This window comes from Nicotiana tabacum, chromosome 11 (genome assembly GCF_000715075.1).
Source record: "Nicotiana tabacum cultivar K326 chromosome 11, ASM71507v2, whole genome shotgun sequence".
NCBI classification, from domain to species: Eukaryota; Viridiplantae; Streptophyta; class Magnoliopsida; order Solanales; family Solanaceae; genus Nicotiana; species Nicotiana tabacum.
In genome coordinates this window covers 108432752-108453792 of record NC_134090.1, presented here as the reverse complement: position 1 = coordinate 108453792, position 21041 = coordinate 108432752, and the positions used below count along the sequence as shown (strand labels likewise).

The following is a 21041-nucleotide window of genomic DNA, read 5'->3' as shown; positions in this document are numbered from 1 at the left end:
ATAAGATGGAGAAACACTGGGTTGCGAACGCCGAGCAGCTACCTAGTGAACTCCAACATAGCCCGCTGGAAGCAGTCATCCCTCACTAGCAGGACCCGAGGCTCCTACATCTGCACACAAGGTGCATGGAGTAATGTGAGTATGCCAACTCGGTGAGTAATAAAAGTAAAGGCAGCTGAGCGATAAGAAAATACGTAAGACACAGCAAAATGCTATAAAGAGGCAGTATAAACTCAATACAAAGCAATAGAACAATGAAAACTTGTAAAAACACCTCACTTCGGTAAAGTCCTCTTTAAAACATCTTTTAACAGTTAAACAAGTGAATGAAAAGTATCGAGAAAAGATAAACACATAAAATCAGCCCCTCGGGCACAATATCAATAGAATCAGGCCCTCGGGCAATAACATGGAACAACATTAGGCCCTCGGGCAATAACATGGAACTACATGAGCCCCTCAGGCTATATCACATATCACACTGGGTACCTGTGCTCACTGGGGGTGTACAGACTCCGGGAGAGGCCCCTTACGACCCAAGCAATATTAAGCTATCTCGTGACATAATCAATAGGCTCTCGGCCTCATATCAAGCCACCTTGTGGCGTACAACTCAAGCCCTCAACCTCATAATCATGAATCAGCTTAATACCGCTGCGACGTGCAGCCCGATCCCATAATAACCTTACAACACAGGCCCTCGGCCCTACTCAGTCAGAAATCTCTAAAAGCTACTTGGGCATAGTAAAATATGATGTTCAGCTCAAAATATCATTTAAGATGTCAAAACAGAGTAAATATGGCTGAGTTATAAAAATAGTAGAATATAGCATGACTGAGTATAAGTATAAAGTCAAAACAATGAGGAATAGTAGTAAAAATTCCATAAGGGTCCAAAACAGTTGGCACGAAGCCCAAATATGGGATTTAGCCCAAAACATAATGATAACAAACAGTTTTCAATCAAATACGTAGTAAGAAAGTCATTCGGGACGGACTAAGTCACAATGCCCAATAGTGTACGACTCCACGCTCGTCATCTAGTGTGTGTGTCACCTCAATATAGCACAACGATGTGAAATTCGGGGTTTCATACCCTCAGGACAACATTTACAATCATTACTCACCTCTATCCGATCCAAACTCTAGCACGCGATGCCCTTGCCTCTCGAATCGGCCTCCGGATGCTCCAAATCTAACCAAAATTAGTGCAAAAACATCAAAATATGCTAAGAGAACAAAGCTCACTCAAAATAAATCAAATTACAATACAAATCCCGAAATTGGCCAAACCCGACCACCGGGCCCACGTCTCGGAATCCGATAAAAATTACATCAATAGACTCCTTGTCACTCCCAGAGTTCATTCATATCAAAAGCACTAAAATCCAACCACAAACGACCCCTCAAATCTCAAATTCTAGGTCTCTAATTACAAGCCCTAATTCTTCAATATTTAGGCTTAAATTCTATAAATTCCATAATTAATTAGGTAGAAATCACATTAGGATTGAGTATTAAGTCCATAAATCTTACCTCCAAGTGTTCCCCCCTTGATTTCCTCTTCAATCTTCTTCAATTGAGCTTCAAAATCGCCCAAAAATGGAGGAACTTAGGCTAAAAATCGCGGATATAGCCTTTTAAATCATTCTGCCCAGCTATTTCAAATCCTTCTTCGCGAACACGGTCAAAACCTCGCGTTCGCGAAGCACAAACTTAAGTTGACCACTTTTCCTTTATCGCGAACGCAACATCCTTCACGCGAACGCGAAGACTTAGCCTCAAAAACCATCGCGAACGTGTCTACCCTCTCGCAAACGCGAAGCCCACTGACTCCAACCTTTCGCGAACGCGAAAGCCAAAAGTCTGCAACACTCTCAACAGATTTTCTGCAATTTTTCTCAACTTGAAATGATCCGTTTAACCACCCGAAACTCACCCGAGGCCCTCGTGACCTTAACCAATCATTCCAACCTATCACATAACATCATTCAAACTTGCTCCAACCTTAAGAACGCTCAAAACAACATCAAAACACCAAATTTGCATCGGATTCAAGCCTAAGAATTCCAAAATCTTTCAAATTCCGCTTTCGATAAAAAAGTCTATCAAACCACGTCCGAATGACCTGAAATTTTGCGCACACATCCTAAATGACACAACAGACCTACTGCAACTCCCGGAACTCCAATCCGACCCCTATATCAAAATCTCACCTACCAACCGGAAAACGCCAAAATTTCAATTTTGCCAATTGAAGCCTAAATCTACTCCGTACCTCCAAAACACATTCCGATCACGCTCCTAAGTCCCAAATCACCTACCGATGCTATCCGAACCATCAAAATTCACATCCGGACCCTTTATCATATAAGTCAACATCCGGTTGACTTTTCCAACTTAAGCTTACTCAAAAGAGACTAAGTGCCTCAAATCTTACCAAAACCTCTCCGAACCCGAGCTAACCAACCCGATAATATATAATACCGCTAAACAAGGCAATAAGAAGAAGAAATGGAGAAAACGGAGCGGTAACTCATGAAACGACCGACTGGATCTTTACCAGAACCAAGATAAGGGTTTATTACCAATAAAGAAACCAAGACAAAGGAAATTATTCAAAGATAAGTTCTGTGTTATTCATGGTCCTCAACTATTGCTGGAAAAGGGAAGGATAGAACTAAGATTTGTCTTGCATATTTGAGTAGAGAGCTCTGGTTTTTATAGGCAGTGTGACATACTTTTGCACATTAATGTAATAGCTCCATGGTTACCCACTAAGCAGAGAGCAAAGTACAAATAAAGATTTGATCAGTACAAAAACAAAGTGGGAGGCATTACTGGTGACAAAATAATTTAAATAAGAATTACTCAGTAAAAGTATAATAAAGAGGGATAGCACAAATTGGTTAAAGATTCTACTATTTCTAAACAGAACAAAGAAACGGAGGCATTTGTTTGTTCTTTTTTACAATGCCAAAATCTGTAAGTTGTCTTATGATATAGAGTTTGACATTGCCTCCAACATGTAAACAAGGTCATTTTAGGTGTTATGACTCAACCAATTCTTAATGTGGCACATGTAATAAATGACTAATGAGTCATTTTTAAATTAAAAGGGGGTTGCCACGTGGGGGTGGGGTGTTTAATCTTATCCCTTAATTATTAATTAACTAGGTAATGACATGTCATCCAATAATTAATTAATTATCCGCATAATTAAGAATTATTTCAAATTACCTGATATACTATTCCCTTTTAATACACTTTATATATACCCTACTATCATGGTCATATGGTATCATATAAAAAAAATACATGCACTATTATTTCATTAAAACATCCATGTAAAAATATATATATTTTCTCAACTTCTAATTTTCCTACTCTCATATAAAGAGTAAAAAATTTCGTACGTTTAATTTTTAAAATGGTAAAAAGATATCCTTCTTTTCTTGTGAGAAAATAATTTATATCTTTACAAAAAAGAAAATCTCATAAAATTTTCTCATATTATGTATGTGTAAAATTTAAAGCATATTCAAAAGTAGTGATATTAACTAGTTTCTCGCCACATGCGTTGCACGTGTATATTAAATCATATATATATATATATATATATATATATATATATATATATATATATATATATATATATATATTATTCTCGATATAATATTATCACAAACAACATAACCATCAACGTGTATCCTTCCATTAACGGATCTGTATCATTATTCCACTTTTAATTCTAACTCATAATTGTCTTCTGCATCAAAATTGAATGTCTCTTTCATTTTGAGTCCTTTGTTTGCATCTTTAGTCAATTTTTGCCATATTAATTACCAACGTGAGTTTATAGATATTGCCAACCATTGTGACTCAAATGGTCTTAATTCCTTCGAGCTCGTATGGATTACTACGACTCATGCTAATATTAAAGTACGGGATGTAATATTTCAATATTTGGAAATACTACAAATTTTAAAATTTGAATTAAGTGGCAATTTCATAATTAATCTGAAAAAATCTAGCAACCCAATTCTTAGTAAAATGACCATAAATTCCTCATACGATATCGATACTTGATGATTTCAGTTGTTATGGCTCCAAAATTATGATGTTGGTATAATAGTTTAGTTGAAATACAAATCAAAGATCGTTTGCTCAATATGGTAACCTTTATGCTCAAATCGATATCGAAACCGAAAACAATCACCATACAACCTAAACTTATCCAAAACTCATCGGAATTTAACCAAACTTTGTGGACATTTCCAAAATCATCATACAAACTTATTGGAATAAGTAAAACCTAATTTCGAGTCCGTTTATCCAAAAGTCAAACCTTGGTCAACTCTTTCAACTTAAAGCTTCTAAAACGAGAATCATTCTTCCAAATCAACCGTGAACCGCTCGAAAACCGAAACCAACTATACATGAAAGTCATAATACATAATATGAAACTACCCAAAGTATTAAACCAGCGAATGGAACGCTAAAGATCAAAACGACCGGTCGAGTTGTTATAGTTGAATTGCTATTGTTGATTGAAATTGTTTGGAGAGCGGGTTGCACACCACAACGAAAATTGAAAGGTAATGAACTGAAATGGTGGAATAAGGATGGATTATAATATTGACAGATGATGATATGGTGGAATCGGGTTGCGCGCCGCAACGAATTGTGTCAGTTGTATTTATTTGTGACTGTTGGATTTGCCTTGGTATTTAAGATGAGTTTATAAGACTTGTTACTCTGGACTCTCTGGTAGTTGGATTTTGAGTTCGTTGTTATGAGTTAACTGTTTTATTTCTATTATTATTATTATTATTATTATTATTATTATTATTATTATTATTATTATTATTATTATTATTATTATTATTATTATTACTATTATTATTATTATTATTATTACATGTTATTGTAAGTGACCCGCCTTAGCTTCGTTATTACTTCGTCGAGGTTAGGCTCGGTAGTTACTGAGTACATGGGGCCGGTTGTACTCATACTACACTCTGTACTTCTTGTGCAAATACCGAAATTGATCCCAGCAATATTGAGTGACATTTGCTCGGTTCTAGCTATAAGTGGAGACTTGAGGTATAGCTGCATGACGTACGCAGCCCCGAAGTCCTCTTCTATATCATCTTAGCTGTTTATTTTGATTTAGACGTTTATGTTATTTTATTCAGATTATTATTTGTAGTACTCTAGACGCTCATGTATTCATGACACCAGTTTCGATATTATATTTAGATTTCGTCATTTATTAGTTTATTACCTTATTTTTGACAATTTAGTTGTATTGTTTTCATTTAATTTAGAATTGTTAAAAATGATTAATAGATATAGCTAACATTGGCTTGCCTAGCAAGTGAAATGTTAGGCGCTATTATGGCCCCGAGGGAGAGAATTCCGGGTCGTGTCATATTTTGACGAATTTTGTATCAATTGTCATGACTATAACATGTCAAGTTTAATTTTTTAGGACAAAACTCCAACAAAAGTTTTTAAATTATTTTAAAATAGAAGATATAAAATTAAAATAAAATAATTAAAAATACCGATTTAAAAAAATTAATACTTTCTCCCACGTTTAATTGGCAGTTTTTTTAAATTATTTATTAAACCTACTAATGCAAAAAGAAATGCTATTCTCTCCGCATTTTTTGTGGTGCATTTTGAATTTATTTATATACTTAATATTTTTTTTTTACATAGGAACAAGAAAAAATGAAGAAAAAAAATAAACTACCCGATAATTTAACCCCACGACTGATGTTTTTCTAAATGTAGACTTGGAACAACAATTCTAACCTACCTCATAAATAACAACAAATAATTATTTATGATTTCTTATTTCAAATATCCAGATTAAGCCAAGTGACAACCTAATAATATGTTTGGCAATGCTCAACATTATTGGCAATATTAGGATAATATAAATAAATAATATAATAAACTTAGTTAGTTTAGAAATAATGAGATTAATTTTCCTAATATGATTGTGAATTGCGTATTTTCTAATTACATTATACGTGATTTTTTTTAAAAATAATTTTGATTGCTAAGTTATGTGGAAGTTGGATGTAATTTTGTAACTATCAATACGAAAATTTGCAAATTATTCAAGCGGTAAAATGGCTAAAAAGTTTAATTTAATATTTAATGATATACAAATGAAATTGTGCACTAAAGTACGGGTGTACAAAATCGAACCGAAACCGAACTGAAACTTAATGGCTTATTGGTATCGGGTTAACGGTTTAACGGACGGGGAATTATTTGAAATTTTTTTATTAACGGCTAATCGGTTTGGGGGTGGATTATTCAATTTTCTTAACGGATAATCCGTTAACCCATTAAGAATTAACGGATAGTCCGTTAACCCGTTAAGAATATATATATAAAACCCTTCCACTTCCAGTACTCTATCTCTAACCCTAGTCTAGGGACTGTAACAACAGATGCTCATGCGATCTAGTTATCAATAATAGAGTTCCCCACTTGGATTAAAGCCAAAAATACATAGTCTTATAGCTTTACGGTAACTTATTCTCACTCGGTCATCCTGTCATATCTTTGACACTCAGCTCATCTTCTCATAATGTGATACTAAGCTTAGTGCCTCTCATGACAGTTGACAGATGTACACTTTAACCTTAGAACAATCGTGTCACCTTACCTGTAACACACGTATTCCACTAAATAGAAGGAAACTTTTAGTAATTAGTACTTCATAAGAAGCCATACACCATCAGACCTCCTTAAAGGATATAATTGTACGTGTCTTTGTCCTTGTCCAACGTCTTATAGTAACCTTATCATGGTTGCCACTCTCTATGCAATGTGTTCTGCTTTTTTCACTCTACAACACATGACACACTACATCATTCTTATATAGGCGTTAATAGACATGTCTGTCTAGACTCAATATGTAATTTCCTATTCTGAATTTGTATGCTAGGCTGTCAGCAAATTAAACAATTAATGCACGCAAGATTGAATTAAGCCGATAAACCGTCCGATAACCATTCGATAAGAGCTAAACCGATACCAATCCGCCCGATATCTTATCGGGTGGCTAGCGGATTAATACATTTAAAAGCTGATAACCGATAAGCCAAACCGTTAAGAGTAAATAACCGCACAATCTGCCCGATAAGTAGCCCTACCCCAAAGTATGGTTTTTTGGTCGACCAAAATATTCTCCAAAGGATATATGTCTATCAAAACAGGCAATTTTTTTTAACTTATTAATTATATTCATATTGATTTGCTTTCATATTGTTGCACCAATATTTATCAGTTGATGAGTTTATATAATAATATTATCTACTATTCCATGAAGAAAGCAAAAAGATGAAAAATATTTTTAATGCAAACTTTATCCTGAATTTCTTCAAGTACTTAAATAATAAAATTATTATTCAAGAAAAAATAATAGATCCAGTGCATTTACATATTCATAAAATAATATCTTTTATATACTTTTTTGTGTGTATAGTATTTTTTCAGTAATATTTTTTATGAAAAGTTATACTTAATGTTGTGGGTATAAATACTAGTTGGAGAATAAAAAGAACATGTAAATTGACCGATTCTAACGCTGTTGTCCACCCGAAACTAGGAAGTCTTCCTTTGAGTATGTTATAAGGCAAACTTGCTTTCATCGCCGGAAAATAACGAGTCTCAAAGATGGCGGCGCCGTCATGGATCCTATCGCTATTGAATCCTCGGAAGAACGTGCTGGCCTCTATGCACATGAAATGCGTCTCCACTCGCCTTCGCAAATACGGTTAGCCTTCTTTTGCTCTCTGCGATTTGCTTTAAATCTACATGTATTTACCTATTCGCCGTTTGTATTTAGGATTGAGATTTGATGATTTGTTCGATCCAATGGAGGATATGGACATAAAGGAGGCTCTAAGACGCCTCCCTCGTGAAGTTGTGGACGCTCGACACCAGCGTCTTCTCCGTGCTATGGATCTCTCCATGAAGCATCAATACCTCCCCGACGATCTTCAGGTTTGAAATGTGTTCCTAATTGTTATTAATTTGTTATTTGTGTTGAATTTGGCAAAGTCCCACATCGGTGGGTTAGCCATTTGGTTGGGAAATTTTCCCTATAAAATAAGGCCCAATCTTTAGGATTTAAACACACCTCTCATTTGCCTTCTCATCTGTTTAAGACATTTGTATCTTCTCTCTTTAGTATTATTTCACTTGTATTTTTGGAGTGGAATGAAATATTGGTTGTGTCCGAGGAGTATGCAAAATTAGCCGAACCTCGTAAATTCTGGTGTTCCCTTTATTGTTGCTTTATTGTCTTATTTATTATTTGGTGGCTGTCATAATTTTTGGTATAGTAGTTGTGACTTCTTCACACTATATACATTTGACTTACGCAACAATTGGTATCAGAGCTAAGGTACTGTCTTAGTATGCTCTGTGGCTGCAGCATAGTCTCTTGGTAACTGTGTCAAGATTCTGTCTGAGTATGCTCTGTGGTTGCAGCTTAGTCTGATCTTCCACACCAGAAAGGAAATAATCTTGATTTGTGTCGTCAGCTATTAAATAATATTTGTGTCAAAGATGGGAGACAATAAACAAGAAGAATCTACATCAAGTGTCAACAATACGTCATCATTGGCATCTTCGCTTATGACAAGAATTGTGTCAAATGCGAAATTTGCGGTAGAAATATTTGACGGGTCCGGACATTTTGGGATATGGCAAGACGAGGTTCTAGATGTCCTTTTTCAACAAGGGCTAGATCTGGTCATTGAAGAAAAGAAACCAGATGTTATTGGAGAAGAAGATTGGAAAATTATCAACCGTGTTGCTTGCGGTACCATTCGATCCTACCTTGCTAGAGAGCAGAAATATCCATACACAAAGGAAACTTCTGCAAGTAAAATATGGAAAGCACTGGAGGATAAATTTTTGAAGAAAAACAGTCAAAATAAATTGTACATGAAGAAGAGACTGTTTCACTTCACCTATGTTCCTGGTACCACGATGAATGAACATATCACCAGTTTCAATAAGTTGGTCACAGATTTGCAAAATATGGATACAACTTATGATGATGGTGACTTGGCCTTAATGTTGTTGGCGTCACTTCTTGATGAGTACGAGCACCTTGAAACTACTCTACTCCATGGAAATGACGAAATTTCTCTCAGAGAAGTTTGTTCAGCTTTGTACAGCTATGAACAAAGAAAGCGAGAAAAACAGAAGGACGGAGAAGGAGAAGCACTATTTGTGAGGGGTCGTCCTCAAAGTCAAATGAGGACAAAGAAGGGAAGATCCAAGTCAAGATCCAGACCCAGCAAAGATGAATGTGCCTTTTGTCGAGAAAAGGGGCACTGGAAGAAAGACTGTCCGAAGTTGAAGAATAAGGCAAACATAACAATGAAAAGGCCATTATGGATTCAAATGTAGCTGATTGTGACGATTCAGACTTCTCATTAGTTACAACAGAGTCATTAACATCATCAGACATATGGTTGATGGACTCGGCTTGTAGCCATCATATGTGTCCCAACAGGGACTGGTTTGTGGAATTTTAAGAAGGAGAATATGGAGTCATCCACACAACGGATAACAACCCTCTTACCTCATATGACATTGGTTCAATACGATTAAGGAACCATGATGGAATGATCAGAACATTAACCGATGTTCGATATGTACCAGACTTGAAGAAGAATCTCATCTCTGTGGGAGCCCTAGAATCAAAAGGGTTCAAAATCATTGCAGAAAATGGAGTGATGAGAGTATGCTCAGGTGCTCTAGTGGTAATGAAGGCTAATCGGAAGAACAATAATATGTACCGCTATCGTGGTAGTACAGTTATTGGGACAGCGACAGTGACATCCAGTGACGACAAAGAGGCAGAAGCAACCAAGCTATGGCACATGCACTTGGGACATGCTGGAGGAAAATCCTTGAAAACTCTATCAGATCAAGGATTGTTAAAAGGAGTCAAGGCTTGCAACTTGGAGTTTTGTGAGCATTGTGTTAAAGGGGAAACAGACAAGGGTTAAATTTGGTACAGCGATCCATAATACTAAAGACATTTTGGATTATGTACACTCTGATGTTTGGGGTCCTTCCAAAACACCTTCAATGGGTGGGAAGCACTATTTTGTAACCTTTGTTGATGATTTTTCTCGAAGAGTGTGGGTGTATACAATGAAGAGCAAAGATGAAGTGTTGAGAATTTTTCTCAAATGGAAGACGATGGTGGAGAATCAAACAGGCAAGAGGATCAAGTGTATTCGCACAGACAATGGAGGTGAATACAAAAATGATCATTTCAATAAGGTCTGTCAAAATGATGGCATCGTCCGACACTTCACTGTCAGACATACACCACAACAGAATGGAGTGGCAGAACGTATGAACCGGACCTTGCTGGAGAAGGTACGGTGTATGTTGTCCAATGCTGGCTTGGGCAAAAAATTTTGGGCTGAGGCAGTTACATATGCATGCCACCTCATTAATCGCTTACCATCTGCTGCTATTGATGGCAAGACACCATTTGAAAAATGGTATGGAAAGTTTGCTGTAGATTATGACTCTTTGCACGTGTTTGGCTCAACTGCATATTATCATGTGAAAGAGTCAAAATTGGATCCAAGGGCAAAGAAGGCTATTTTTATGGGAATTACTTCTGGAGTCAAAGGATATCGCTTATGGTGTCCTATGACAAATAAAGTAATATTCAGCAGGGATGTTACCTTTGATGAATCTGCTATGGTAAATAAGGTAACAGAAGATACCAAACAAAATGAAGGTGCTTCTAAGCAAGTGGAGTTTGAGGGAAAATTTATTTTTCCTACACAAGAAGCAGAGGAGGAAACAAATGAAGATTACCCTCTGGAAGGAGAGCCAGTAGAGGAGATTCCAACTCAGGAACCTCAACAACAACTTGAATCAATAGCAACCAGCAGGCCAAAAAGAACAATAACGAAACTTGTTCGTCTCATAGAGACGGTTGCTTGTGCAACCTCAATTGTAGCTGATGATGTTCCTACCACTTATAAAGACGCAGTCCAAAGTTAAGAAGAAGATAAGTGGGGGATTGCCATGAATGATGAAATACAGTCCCTTCATCAGAATCATACATGGAGATTGGCCAATCTCCCGAAGGGAAAGAAAGCAATTGGGTGCAAATGGGTATTTGCAAAGAAGGAAGGATTTCCTAACCAAGTAGATGTTCACTACAAAGCAAGATTGGTGGCCAAAGGATATGCTCAAAAGGAGGGAATTGATTACAATGAAGTGTTTTCTCCAGTTGTAAAACATTCCTCCATTAGAATTATGTTGGCTTTGGTAGCACAATTGGATTTGGAACTAGTTAAGATGGATGTAAAAACTGCGTTTTTACATGGAAACTTGGAGGAGGAAATCTACATGACTCAGCCAGAAGGATTCAAAGTTGCTGGAAAAGAAAATATGGTGTGCAAACTTGAAAAATCGTTGTACGGATTGAAACAATCTTCTAGACAATGGTACAAGCGATTTGACGAGTTTATGTTGCGGCAAGGGTACAAGAGAAGCAAATACGATCATTGTGTGTATTTGCACAAGCTTAAAGATGGTTCCTTTGTATATCTTCTCCTATATGTTGATGATATGTTGATAGCTTCCAAGAATTCGGAAGAAATTGATAAGTTGAAGATTCAACTAAAGAAGGAGTTCGAGATGAAGGATCTGGGTAAGGCAAAGAAAATTCTTGGCATGGAGATAATTAGAGATAGATGTTCAAAGAAACTCTGTTTATCTCAGAAAGAATATTTGAAGAGAGTACTACAACGTTTTGGCATAGATGACAAGACTAAGCCAGTTAGTATTCCACTTGCTCCCCATTTTAAGCTAAGTACTACTATGTCGCCAATGGATGAAGCTTGAACGAGAGTATATGTCAAAGGTACCATACGCAAATGTTGTTGGTAGCTTGATGTATGCAATGGTTTGCACAAGGCCTGACATTTCACAAGCTGTTGGAGTTATTAGCAGATATATGCACAATCCAGGGAAGGAGCATTGGCAAGCTGTGAAGTGGATTCTACGGTATATTCATAATACTGTAGATGTCGGGTTAGTTTTTGAGCAGGAAGACAATCAGTCTGTAATTGGATATTGTGACTCAGATTTTGCGGGTGATCTGGACAAACGAAGATCAACTACTGGTTATGTGTTTACTTTTGCAAAGGCACCAGTTAGTTGGAAGTCGACTTTGCAGTCAACAGTTGCTTTGTCTACAACAGAGGCAGAGTATATGGCTATTACAGAGGCTGTGAAGGAGGCAATTTGGCTTCAAGGATTGCTAAAGGAGCTTGGTGTTGAACAAAAAGGTATCACAATTTTTTGTGATAGTCAAAGTGCTATTCAATTAGCGAAGAACCAAGTTTATCATGCAAGGACGAAGCACATTGATGTTCGGTATCATTTTGTACGAGAAATCATAGAAGAAGGTGGAGTCACGATGAAGAAAATTCATACTACAGAGAATCCTGCTGATATGCTGACAAAAGTGGTGACTGCGGTCAAGTTTCAACATTGTTTGGATTTGATCAACATTGTTGAACACTGAAGATTGAAGATGAAGACACAACCAAAATTTGTTATTGAGAGAAGATTGAAGATGTGGAATTTTGCCAAGGTAGAGATTTGTTGAATTTGGCAAAGTCCCACATCGGTGGGTTAGCCATTTGGTTGGGAAATTTTCCCTATAAAAGAAGGCCTAATGTTTAGGATTTAAACACACCTCTCATTTGCCTTCTCATCTGTTTAAGGCATTTGTATCTTCTCTCTTTAGTATTATTTCACTTGTATTTTTGGAGTGGAATAAAATATTGGTTGTGTCCGAGGAGTAGGCAAAATTAGCCGAACCTCGTAAATTCTGGTGTTCCCTTTATTGTTGCTTTATTGTCTTATTTATTATTTGGTGGTTGTCATAATTTTTGGTATAGTAGTTGTGACTTATTCACACTATATACATTTAACTTACGCAACAATTTGATTCGAGTTGACGAAAGAAATATATCTTCAGTGTTATTAAAAATCGTGCTTCTGATGGAGGGGCATTTTCTGGAAAAATGTACACTTTATATACCAGGCAGGCCTTTGAGTTGAAGTTGACTTGAAAAAAGTGTTTTGAAGTTGATCTTACAAAGAAGTGTGAATTTGTTGTTTCAAGCAAAAATTAACTAAGAAAATATGGATTCTAAGCCATATTCCTTTTTGTTACATGAACTGTATAGAAAAAGCTCACAGTTTTTGTCGTGTCTGAGTTACAAATAGTTCAAACTTTTCTCAAATTCAGTGTCTTGTGTTAGAAAGGGAGAAGCAAAAGTAAGCAGTACCCTTTCTAAACATGACAACTTCCTGTTTATTTTGAAATGACACGACCGTTGGCAATCGGTTGTGTCTCTTCTCCTTTTCTTTATTTATTTGTCAGGTGTACCCATATGGGTTATTCGGATTTAACTCCTTCATCTCACCGCTTGCACATCGTGGATCAACTCTTATTCCTATCTTTTAACTTTCATACATGTCAACTAGATCGTGTAACCAGAACATACATAACAAAGGTCTTTACCTATTAGACACTTCAATTTCAGATGATGTGTGCCTATAAAACCTCTCATCAGTAACCAGTAAAAAAATAACACATGCACTTCACTCGCCTAACATGGCAGAAATAACGAATGTAAAATAGCCATGTGGCTTTGGAGTCTAGCTAATTAATAAAAACTTTTAAGGAAAAAAGAAAAGATAAAATGATTGTCAAAACTCCCGCCGCCGGCAGCTCCCACCCCCACCCTTCATCTTCTTCCTTAGGAATTAGGATCTCCTCCTTTCTTTTGGAAGAACTCCCCCACCCCCAAACACTACTTCATGTAGTGTCTCCAGAACCCCCTCCCCCTATCCATCTTCTTTTCTGTACCTCCATAGTCGATGGAAGTTCAACACTAACCATATGGAGTGTCGCAAAATGTCAAGAAACGACACATTTGGGGAATACAATTGGCATCTTGTAATTTTCCAAAGAAAAATTTCGAAGATTAGTTTAGAGCATGAAGATCATGTGCCAATCTCGTGTATCTATGGCTTTCTCGTAATCTCAATTTGACTTAATTTTCTTGGAATGTCCCCGCCAAATCGAATCAAAGATGACCATTTGACAATAACTTAGAATAGGAACTACCAAATTCGATCTCAAGATATCGGTCTGGGTCATGAGGGCACGGTGTTAAAATTACTTACTCCCTCCGTCCCAATTTATCTGGCACCATTTGACTTGGCATGTTATTTAAGAAAGAAATGAAATTTTCGGACAAACTAAAAATAAGCCTTAGATTGTTAAATTGTTAAACTAAAAAGAAATGTCTAAAATAAGCCTTAGACATTTGTGTGGTCGTAAATCACTCATTAAGAGTAAAATGAAATTTTCGAAGTTAAATTGTTTCTATTTGTAGAAAGATGACTTTTTTTTTTGGGACAAACTAAAAAGGAAAGAGTTTCACCTAAATTGGGATAGAGGGAATATAATTTTTACGGTTTCACAAAATAACTAGCAGAGATTAATATATGTACCACTCTTATAGGGGGTTATCTCTTCACGAGTGAAGCCATGCGTTTTAGAGAAGTTTGCGCTTCAAATAATGGTGCACGAAGTGATTCCGTTGAGAATTATTCAATTCTTTTAGTTTCAACTTTGAGGAGTTTAATATTGACATTATTGTATATATAATGCTGAAACTAGTTATTTTAATTGCAATGTATTATTTTACTAAATTCATAGATATTTGATAATTTTGAATGTCACGTCAATTGTGCGCCTCAATTCAAAGAAGTGTGCCCTTCTAGCTTTTCGTTTCAATTTCACGAATTTGGTTGTTTTTGCGCTTTTCGTTTTAAAAAACCACGACAATTACATGGTATGAACATATCACACTATTTACTCTTTTCTGATAAAGTATATGTCGTTTCAAATATAAATTATGCTGATGATAATGTTCATACAACCATATATTAACTCTTATGTTTCACATATCTTCTTTATTTTTCGTAATTCTGAGTTCACATATCTACTCATTGATTTTATCTATTAGAATTGACATCTGGAATTAAGGCAAACTATTACATTTAATAACTTATGACACATGATTAATAATATAAATGGAGAATACATAGTTTTCTCTCTCACCATGGGTCCAATGAAAACAATCTTTCTGCCTTTTTAAAGGTAGGGGTAAGCTCTGCGTACACACTACCTCCTCAGGCCGCACTTGTAGGAATACACAAGGTTTTTTGTTGTTGTTGTTGTTGGTTTTGAAACTAGCATGTGAATGATGCCTATAACATTATACAACATAAATAAGATGCTCAAATAGTCATAGAACAAATAAAACATGCAACAAGGCATGTAACAAACAAGGCATAAAAAGGCTAAACAAACTACCCCAAGCATGGATAAATCTTGGCATCCGTATATACGCTCGTCACCTCGCATATACGTTACCCCAAACAAATAGCACATAGCAATAATATCATTTTTAGGAAAAATTCTCTATATCGAAGTCAACCAAGGTACTTACCTCTATCCCAGACTAGCTCTATTCCTCAAAATCCGTTTTTCCTTCTCCAACTCCATCAAACGAGCCCGATCTAACCCAAAGAATGCTCCACAATGTCGTTGGACTCAATTCCATAAGCAAAAGATAGGCTTAGGTCAAAGTCAACAAAAGTCAAACCCAGGCCACATGATCAGATCCCGAAACCAGAGTAAGGAACTAGAGTCAAATTCTGTTTACCCATAACCTCGTGAGTCCATATATGTTATTAGATTCTCAATCCTAGTCCAAATCATATCAAATCCTCAAAAGTACTTTTTGATGAAGTATAAATCCTCAAAAGTACTTTCTTAACATTCAAGTAAGAAATCCTCATTTCCTGCTTGAATCCATATTTAAATGACAGATCTTAGGTTAAATTCATAAAATAAATTCAAATAAGTTAGAATCAGTTACCCCAAGCTCCAAAATGGTGAAAAATAACATAAAAAATCACCAAAACTCCGTATTTGTACAATCTGAAACTTTTGCAGTGCTGGCCGCACTCTAGTCTGTAGAAGGTTGTGCTTTAGACTACACTTCAGTTAAATGAGGGGGTTATGCAAATGTCAAAATGTCGAACAGTTTGAACCACTGAGAACTAGACTTAAAGGGTTACAACTTTCATTTTTGGATTATCCCCAAATTCATTATAGATTAGGATATATACGTTCCCGAAGTTAGACCAAAAACTTGCGGCCCTCCTGTGTTGCGGATTACTGTGCGGTCTGCACTTCCCCAGTGCTGGCCGCACTATGGTCCACACTAGGACCTGCAATAGCTACAAAAATATGTTCCAAATGCGCCAAACACCTCCGAGCCCCTCGGGTCCTAATCCAATCATTTCAACAAGTCCATTGACACTATACAGACCTATCCATGGTCTCGAAACACGAAACGAAGCGCATTAACTCAAATCGAGGACCAAAATGAACTTAATGGACTTCTAAGTCTCAAGTTAGCATGCAAGTGTACCAAACCACTCCCGAGCCCTTCAGGACCCAAACCACCAATATCCGCAAGTCATAAAACACCAAATGAACCTATAGGAACTCTCAAATCAAGGAGCGAGGTGCTAGAACTCAAACCAGCCGGTTTGATTGTTACACTATTATCAATCTAGCAATGATAAGTTTATCTCACCTCTATTAGTCACTTAGACTATAGAGGCGATTGCCTATGTCATGTGTGTTCGACATACCTTTTACACTTCGAATTTATGTTTTAGACATAAAAATGATAATTTTTACATGAATATGCAAGAATGGAGAATTAAGCGTCAACTTACATTAACTTCAATAATGTAGGTTTACATGAACATGATTGGAAAAAGTTAAAATATGAAAGGATTAGTATCTTCTCGAACCCAACGACTTGCCATGTCTTTATAAGCATCACATGCTATGGGTTTCAGTTCTCATTGCAGTTCTCTACCATATGATGCACAGAGATGTATTTCATGTTCACTTGTATATGTACAATATTTCTTTAACAAAATTGTACTTAGTGTTAGTATGTTTCATCTTCTCATGGTACTTGGGATCCATTGTGTAGGCTATTGCAGCTTGGCTATAACGTTTGTGGTTTTTTAACATTTGATGGTTACTGATTCAATAGTACTATCAAACTCATCTAAATATACCAGATAAAAGTTTAAGCCAAACAGCTACTTGTATAGTTGCTAAAAGTGGTACAAATTCAGCTTCCATTGTGGATTAGGCTATGCATGATTGCTTCTTGCTACTCCACGATGTGGCACCATTTTTTATCAAGAATACATATCTAGAGATTGATTTTCTTTCATCTAAATCTCCTGTCCAATCAGTAAAGGTGTAACCTTTGAGTTGTAGATCTTTTTCTTGGTAACACAAGGAATAGTCGGTGTGCCTTTGGATACCTCGGTATCCTTTTAGCTTCTTTCTAGTATTGTTTTCCTGAGTCATATTGATATCTGCTAGCCTAATAACATAACATATATTCGGAATAGCACACAGCATGATATGCATTAGATTATCGGTTGCACTAGTCTAAAGAACTCCTTTTTATTTGGTCCTCCTATTGTGAAGTATGTGGACATATCCTATGGGCTGAAGCTTTGGCTCTAGAAATAGAAGCGTTTATGAGTTTGCAATCTTGCGAATCACCATATAAAATCATTCAATAATCTTCTTAATTATGCGTCAAGGTTATCGGCAAAACCACCATATGTACGAGATTCATGAATCATGCAAAATTCTTGTCATTTCTGTCTATTTCTAACTTCATTCAAAGAAGACAGATTCTGAAGCATGGCTTTTGAAGAATGAAATCGCATACCGAGGGGGAACGTTTTTCTCCTTTATCTTTAGGGATTAGATAGAAATAAACCCTATGTTCTGATGCCAATGAAGGAGAAAACAGGAACACACAATATATGGATTCTAATCTGCATTCGTTCTTGGTTCTTTTGAGTGGGTGTATTCGTACTTCTTTCACTAGCCAATGTTACAATCACATGTATTTGAATATGAACTGTATAGAAAAGGTTCATAATCTGTCACACATGCGTTACAGATAGATAAAAATATTTGAAATCTGCTTACAAAGAACAAAGACCGGAAAATTTTCAATTTCTTTTGCTGGAAGAAAGAGAAGCAAAAATAGCTAATAATAAATACCCGGTGAAATAATAGAGGCGCACAGAAGTTAGTTGGGACACCATCGTTAAAAATATCGCTAAAACGAAAGGAAAAAAGCAATATCCTTTATAAACAAGATAACTTGTTGTCTACTTGAACTGTCACTAATTGGCAACCAATTGTGTCTCTTCTCCTTTTCTTTCATTTTAATTTAATTTTACTTTTCGAGTTCACCCACATGGGTGACCTGGATTTATTTCCTTCAGAACTTGTATGGTGGCATGAACTTCACTTGAACAAAAAAAGTTCGTGAAAGTTGAAGATTTATGAGTGGAAACAAGTATTTCACTTGAAATACATCTTTATATTTCATATTTTGCTTAAGGTTCAAATAATGTTTTACTTGAAACCCAGTGTTCATGGCTAAACTAGAATACTGAAATAGTGTTCATCACCAAAAGGGCTCTAGGTGATCCTAGTGAGAAGTCGTTAACTTCTTTGAATCTGAGTCGAAAAGATTAGAGAAAAGAGAAAAGAGAAAAGGAATGAATAAAATAAGGCCTTTTTTTTTACTTGATAGTAGGACCTCCTATACTTGCAGCTTCAATGTTCTTTTTGTTTAGTTTGTAATGTATCTTCCATTTGTCTTTTTCATTTCCAAAATACTAGATGTCTTAATATCATGCATGTGGCTATTGTCTTTGTATATGTTCTGATATAGTTTATGATTCCTGGGTATTTTATATGTACAGGCAAAGCAGACCCCATTTAGGAGTTATTTACATGATATGTTCTGATATAGTTTATGATTCCTGGGTATTTTATATGTACAGGCAAAGCAGACCCCATTTAGGAGTTATTTACATGACATGATATCTCTGGTGAGTTCATGTTTCTAACTGGGTGTAGCTAGAGTTATTTGATACTCTTTGATTTCCTTCACAAATGTAGAGTTGATTAGAGAAGCATTTGGCAATTTTGAACTTCATTTTTCTCTTTTTTGGGGATGGGGGTCTGTTTTCTGAAGTCCACAGTTCCAATATCATTTTTTGTGCTTGACATTATCTATGTGGATAATAAGACGCTTCTTGCTTAACAATTTAATAACAGGTGAATCAAAATCCATAACTATTAGTTCTTTCAAAGCACATATACTATGTCCAATTTTTGTAGCAAGGAGCTACTTGAGAAAGAAAACAAGAAATCAAATAATCAAGGAGCACACTGAGAGTTGTTCTTTCCAATTCACTTCCACCACCTTATACAAGTAACTGCCTCAAGGCAATTTGATAACGCCTGATATTGCCACCTGCTCTGCATACTAGAAAAAGAATCCTACATCTAATTGATACGCATGTACTCGACATTGGCCTGTAAGCTCCTTTGTTCCTCTCCGTCCACCGGACATGGTGTTGGTAATTAAGTTCTGATAAGGCTATTGCTTTCTATGTACTGTGCTTTGTGGATTTCCGTATTCAAGATGTAGATGAAAGTTTCCAATGTGGGAGTTTAAAGATACTAGTTAAACTATAAACCGTAAACATCAAACTGTATCCTGTTCAAATATCAAGTCTTGTATACTTTGGATGTAAGGTGAAACCGGACTTTTGAAATGCAATAGGACAGTAATTTTTGTTTGTTCAAGCTTTGCAGATACTTGACCATTTTTAGCTACTTCCAAGAAGAATGTTTAGTTTAATTTTGAGAAATACCAACAACCCCCCACCCCCAACAAAAAAAAAAAAAAGCCACCACAAACCAACCCAAGATGAAAACAGATACTCCTTTAATTTTATTACTGATAAAGTCAGAAAATCTTCTGCCCCTGAATATGTTTAAAACTTGCCATTGTAATAGTTATTTGAGAATTTAGTTAATATCAAGGAAACTACCTTAAATTTCCTTCTCTGCTAACGACTTCTCTGAAATTTGCCTTTCTGAAGATAAAGAAGGAGAAGGCAGAACGTGAAGCTTTGGGAGCGATGCCTCTTTATCAACGCACTATTCCCTGATCTGCCACCATCCCTGTGCTTGCCATTTGATTTATGCTGGTAATAATTGGAGCCTTCTTTGGAGAAAAGGTCATATGGATGTTATTTTGTTGTATTGCGTGGAGGAACATATTGCTTACGCGTGGCTTGTAAGGAGCCAGGCCATATTTGCTCACTAATAAATTTTCTTCTGAACTGCAAAGTTTTGAGTGAAACTTTTCGAATTCTTTTGGATTTGGCTGCGTTTAAAAAGCAGTTGCATGGTGGAGATATTTATTCACCATGGCATGTCATATTTCTTTTTATATATCAGGTTTATGAGTTTTTCAGATGGCTTATGAATCAAGTTCTTGGGTGTCTTAAGTCTGCCCAGCAGCAATGTTTTGTGTAAATTTTGTTTAAACACCAGTATCTGATTAGGAAAATTGTCAAATTTATATTGATGTCCATGGTTATTGGTATTTGATATTCTGAGCTTTGAATTCCTTCTACTGCGGTTATGAGGTAGAATCTTGTGCTGTTACAGTGGATTAGCTGTAATCTCTAAGCAAACCTTGCATTCAACAGTGCCATTTTCATCTTGCTGTTGATCTTGGATAGAAGGTTTGCCATCATTTGCCTGTTCTAGTTTCTTTCAATCTGCTTCCTCCTAATTAAGGGTGTATTGTGGGCCGGGCCCAGCCCGGGATCGCGTGCCAAACGGGCCGGTCTCTTGGGGTCCCAATCATCCTCTATCTCAGTCATGTGAACGCCTCCACCCTTGTGGTCGGGCAGAGGGTTGTTGCGGACATTCG

The 21041-nt window shown here is 36.3% G+C and overlaps 1 protein-coding gene across 4 annotated transcripts; it reads left to right on the top strand.

The window, feature by feature from the left end:
* Positions 1 to 7588: 7588 nt before the first annotated feature.
* Positions 7589 to 20708, top strand: LOC107818410 (cytochrome b-c1 complex subunit 7-2, mitochondrial-like). Of its 4 annotated transcripts, none has more exons than XM_075225366.1 (4): positions 7589 to 7804; positions 7877 to 8034; positions 19090 to 19137; positions 19367 to 19520. In XM_075225366.1, exons 1-4 carry the CDS (start codon positions 7705 to 7707, stop codon positions 19382 to 19384), a joined length of 324 nt encoding a protein of 107 aa, XP_075081467.1. In that variant the 5' UTR covers positions 7589 to 7704; the 3' UTR covers positions 19385 to 19520. The 4 variants fall into 4 exon arrangements, with proteins under 4 accessions (XP_075081467.1, XP_075081466.1, XP_075081465.1 ...); XM_075225364.1 differs by lacking the exon at positions 19367 to 19520 and adding an exon at positions 20200 to 20708 and having other exon boundaries at positions 7591 to 7804; XM_075225365.1 differs by lacking the exons at positions 19090 to 19137; positions 19367 to 19520 and adding an exon at positions 20200 to 20639 and having other exon boundaries at positions 7590 to 7804.
* Positions 20709 to 21041: the final 333 nt, after the last annotated feature.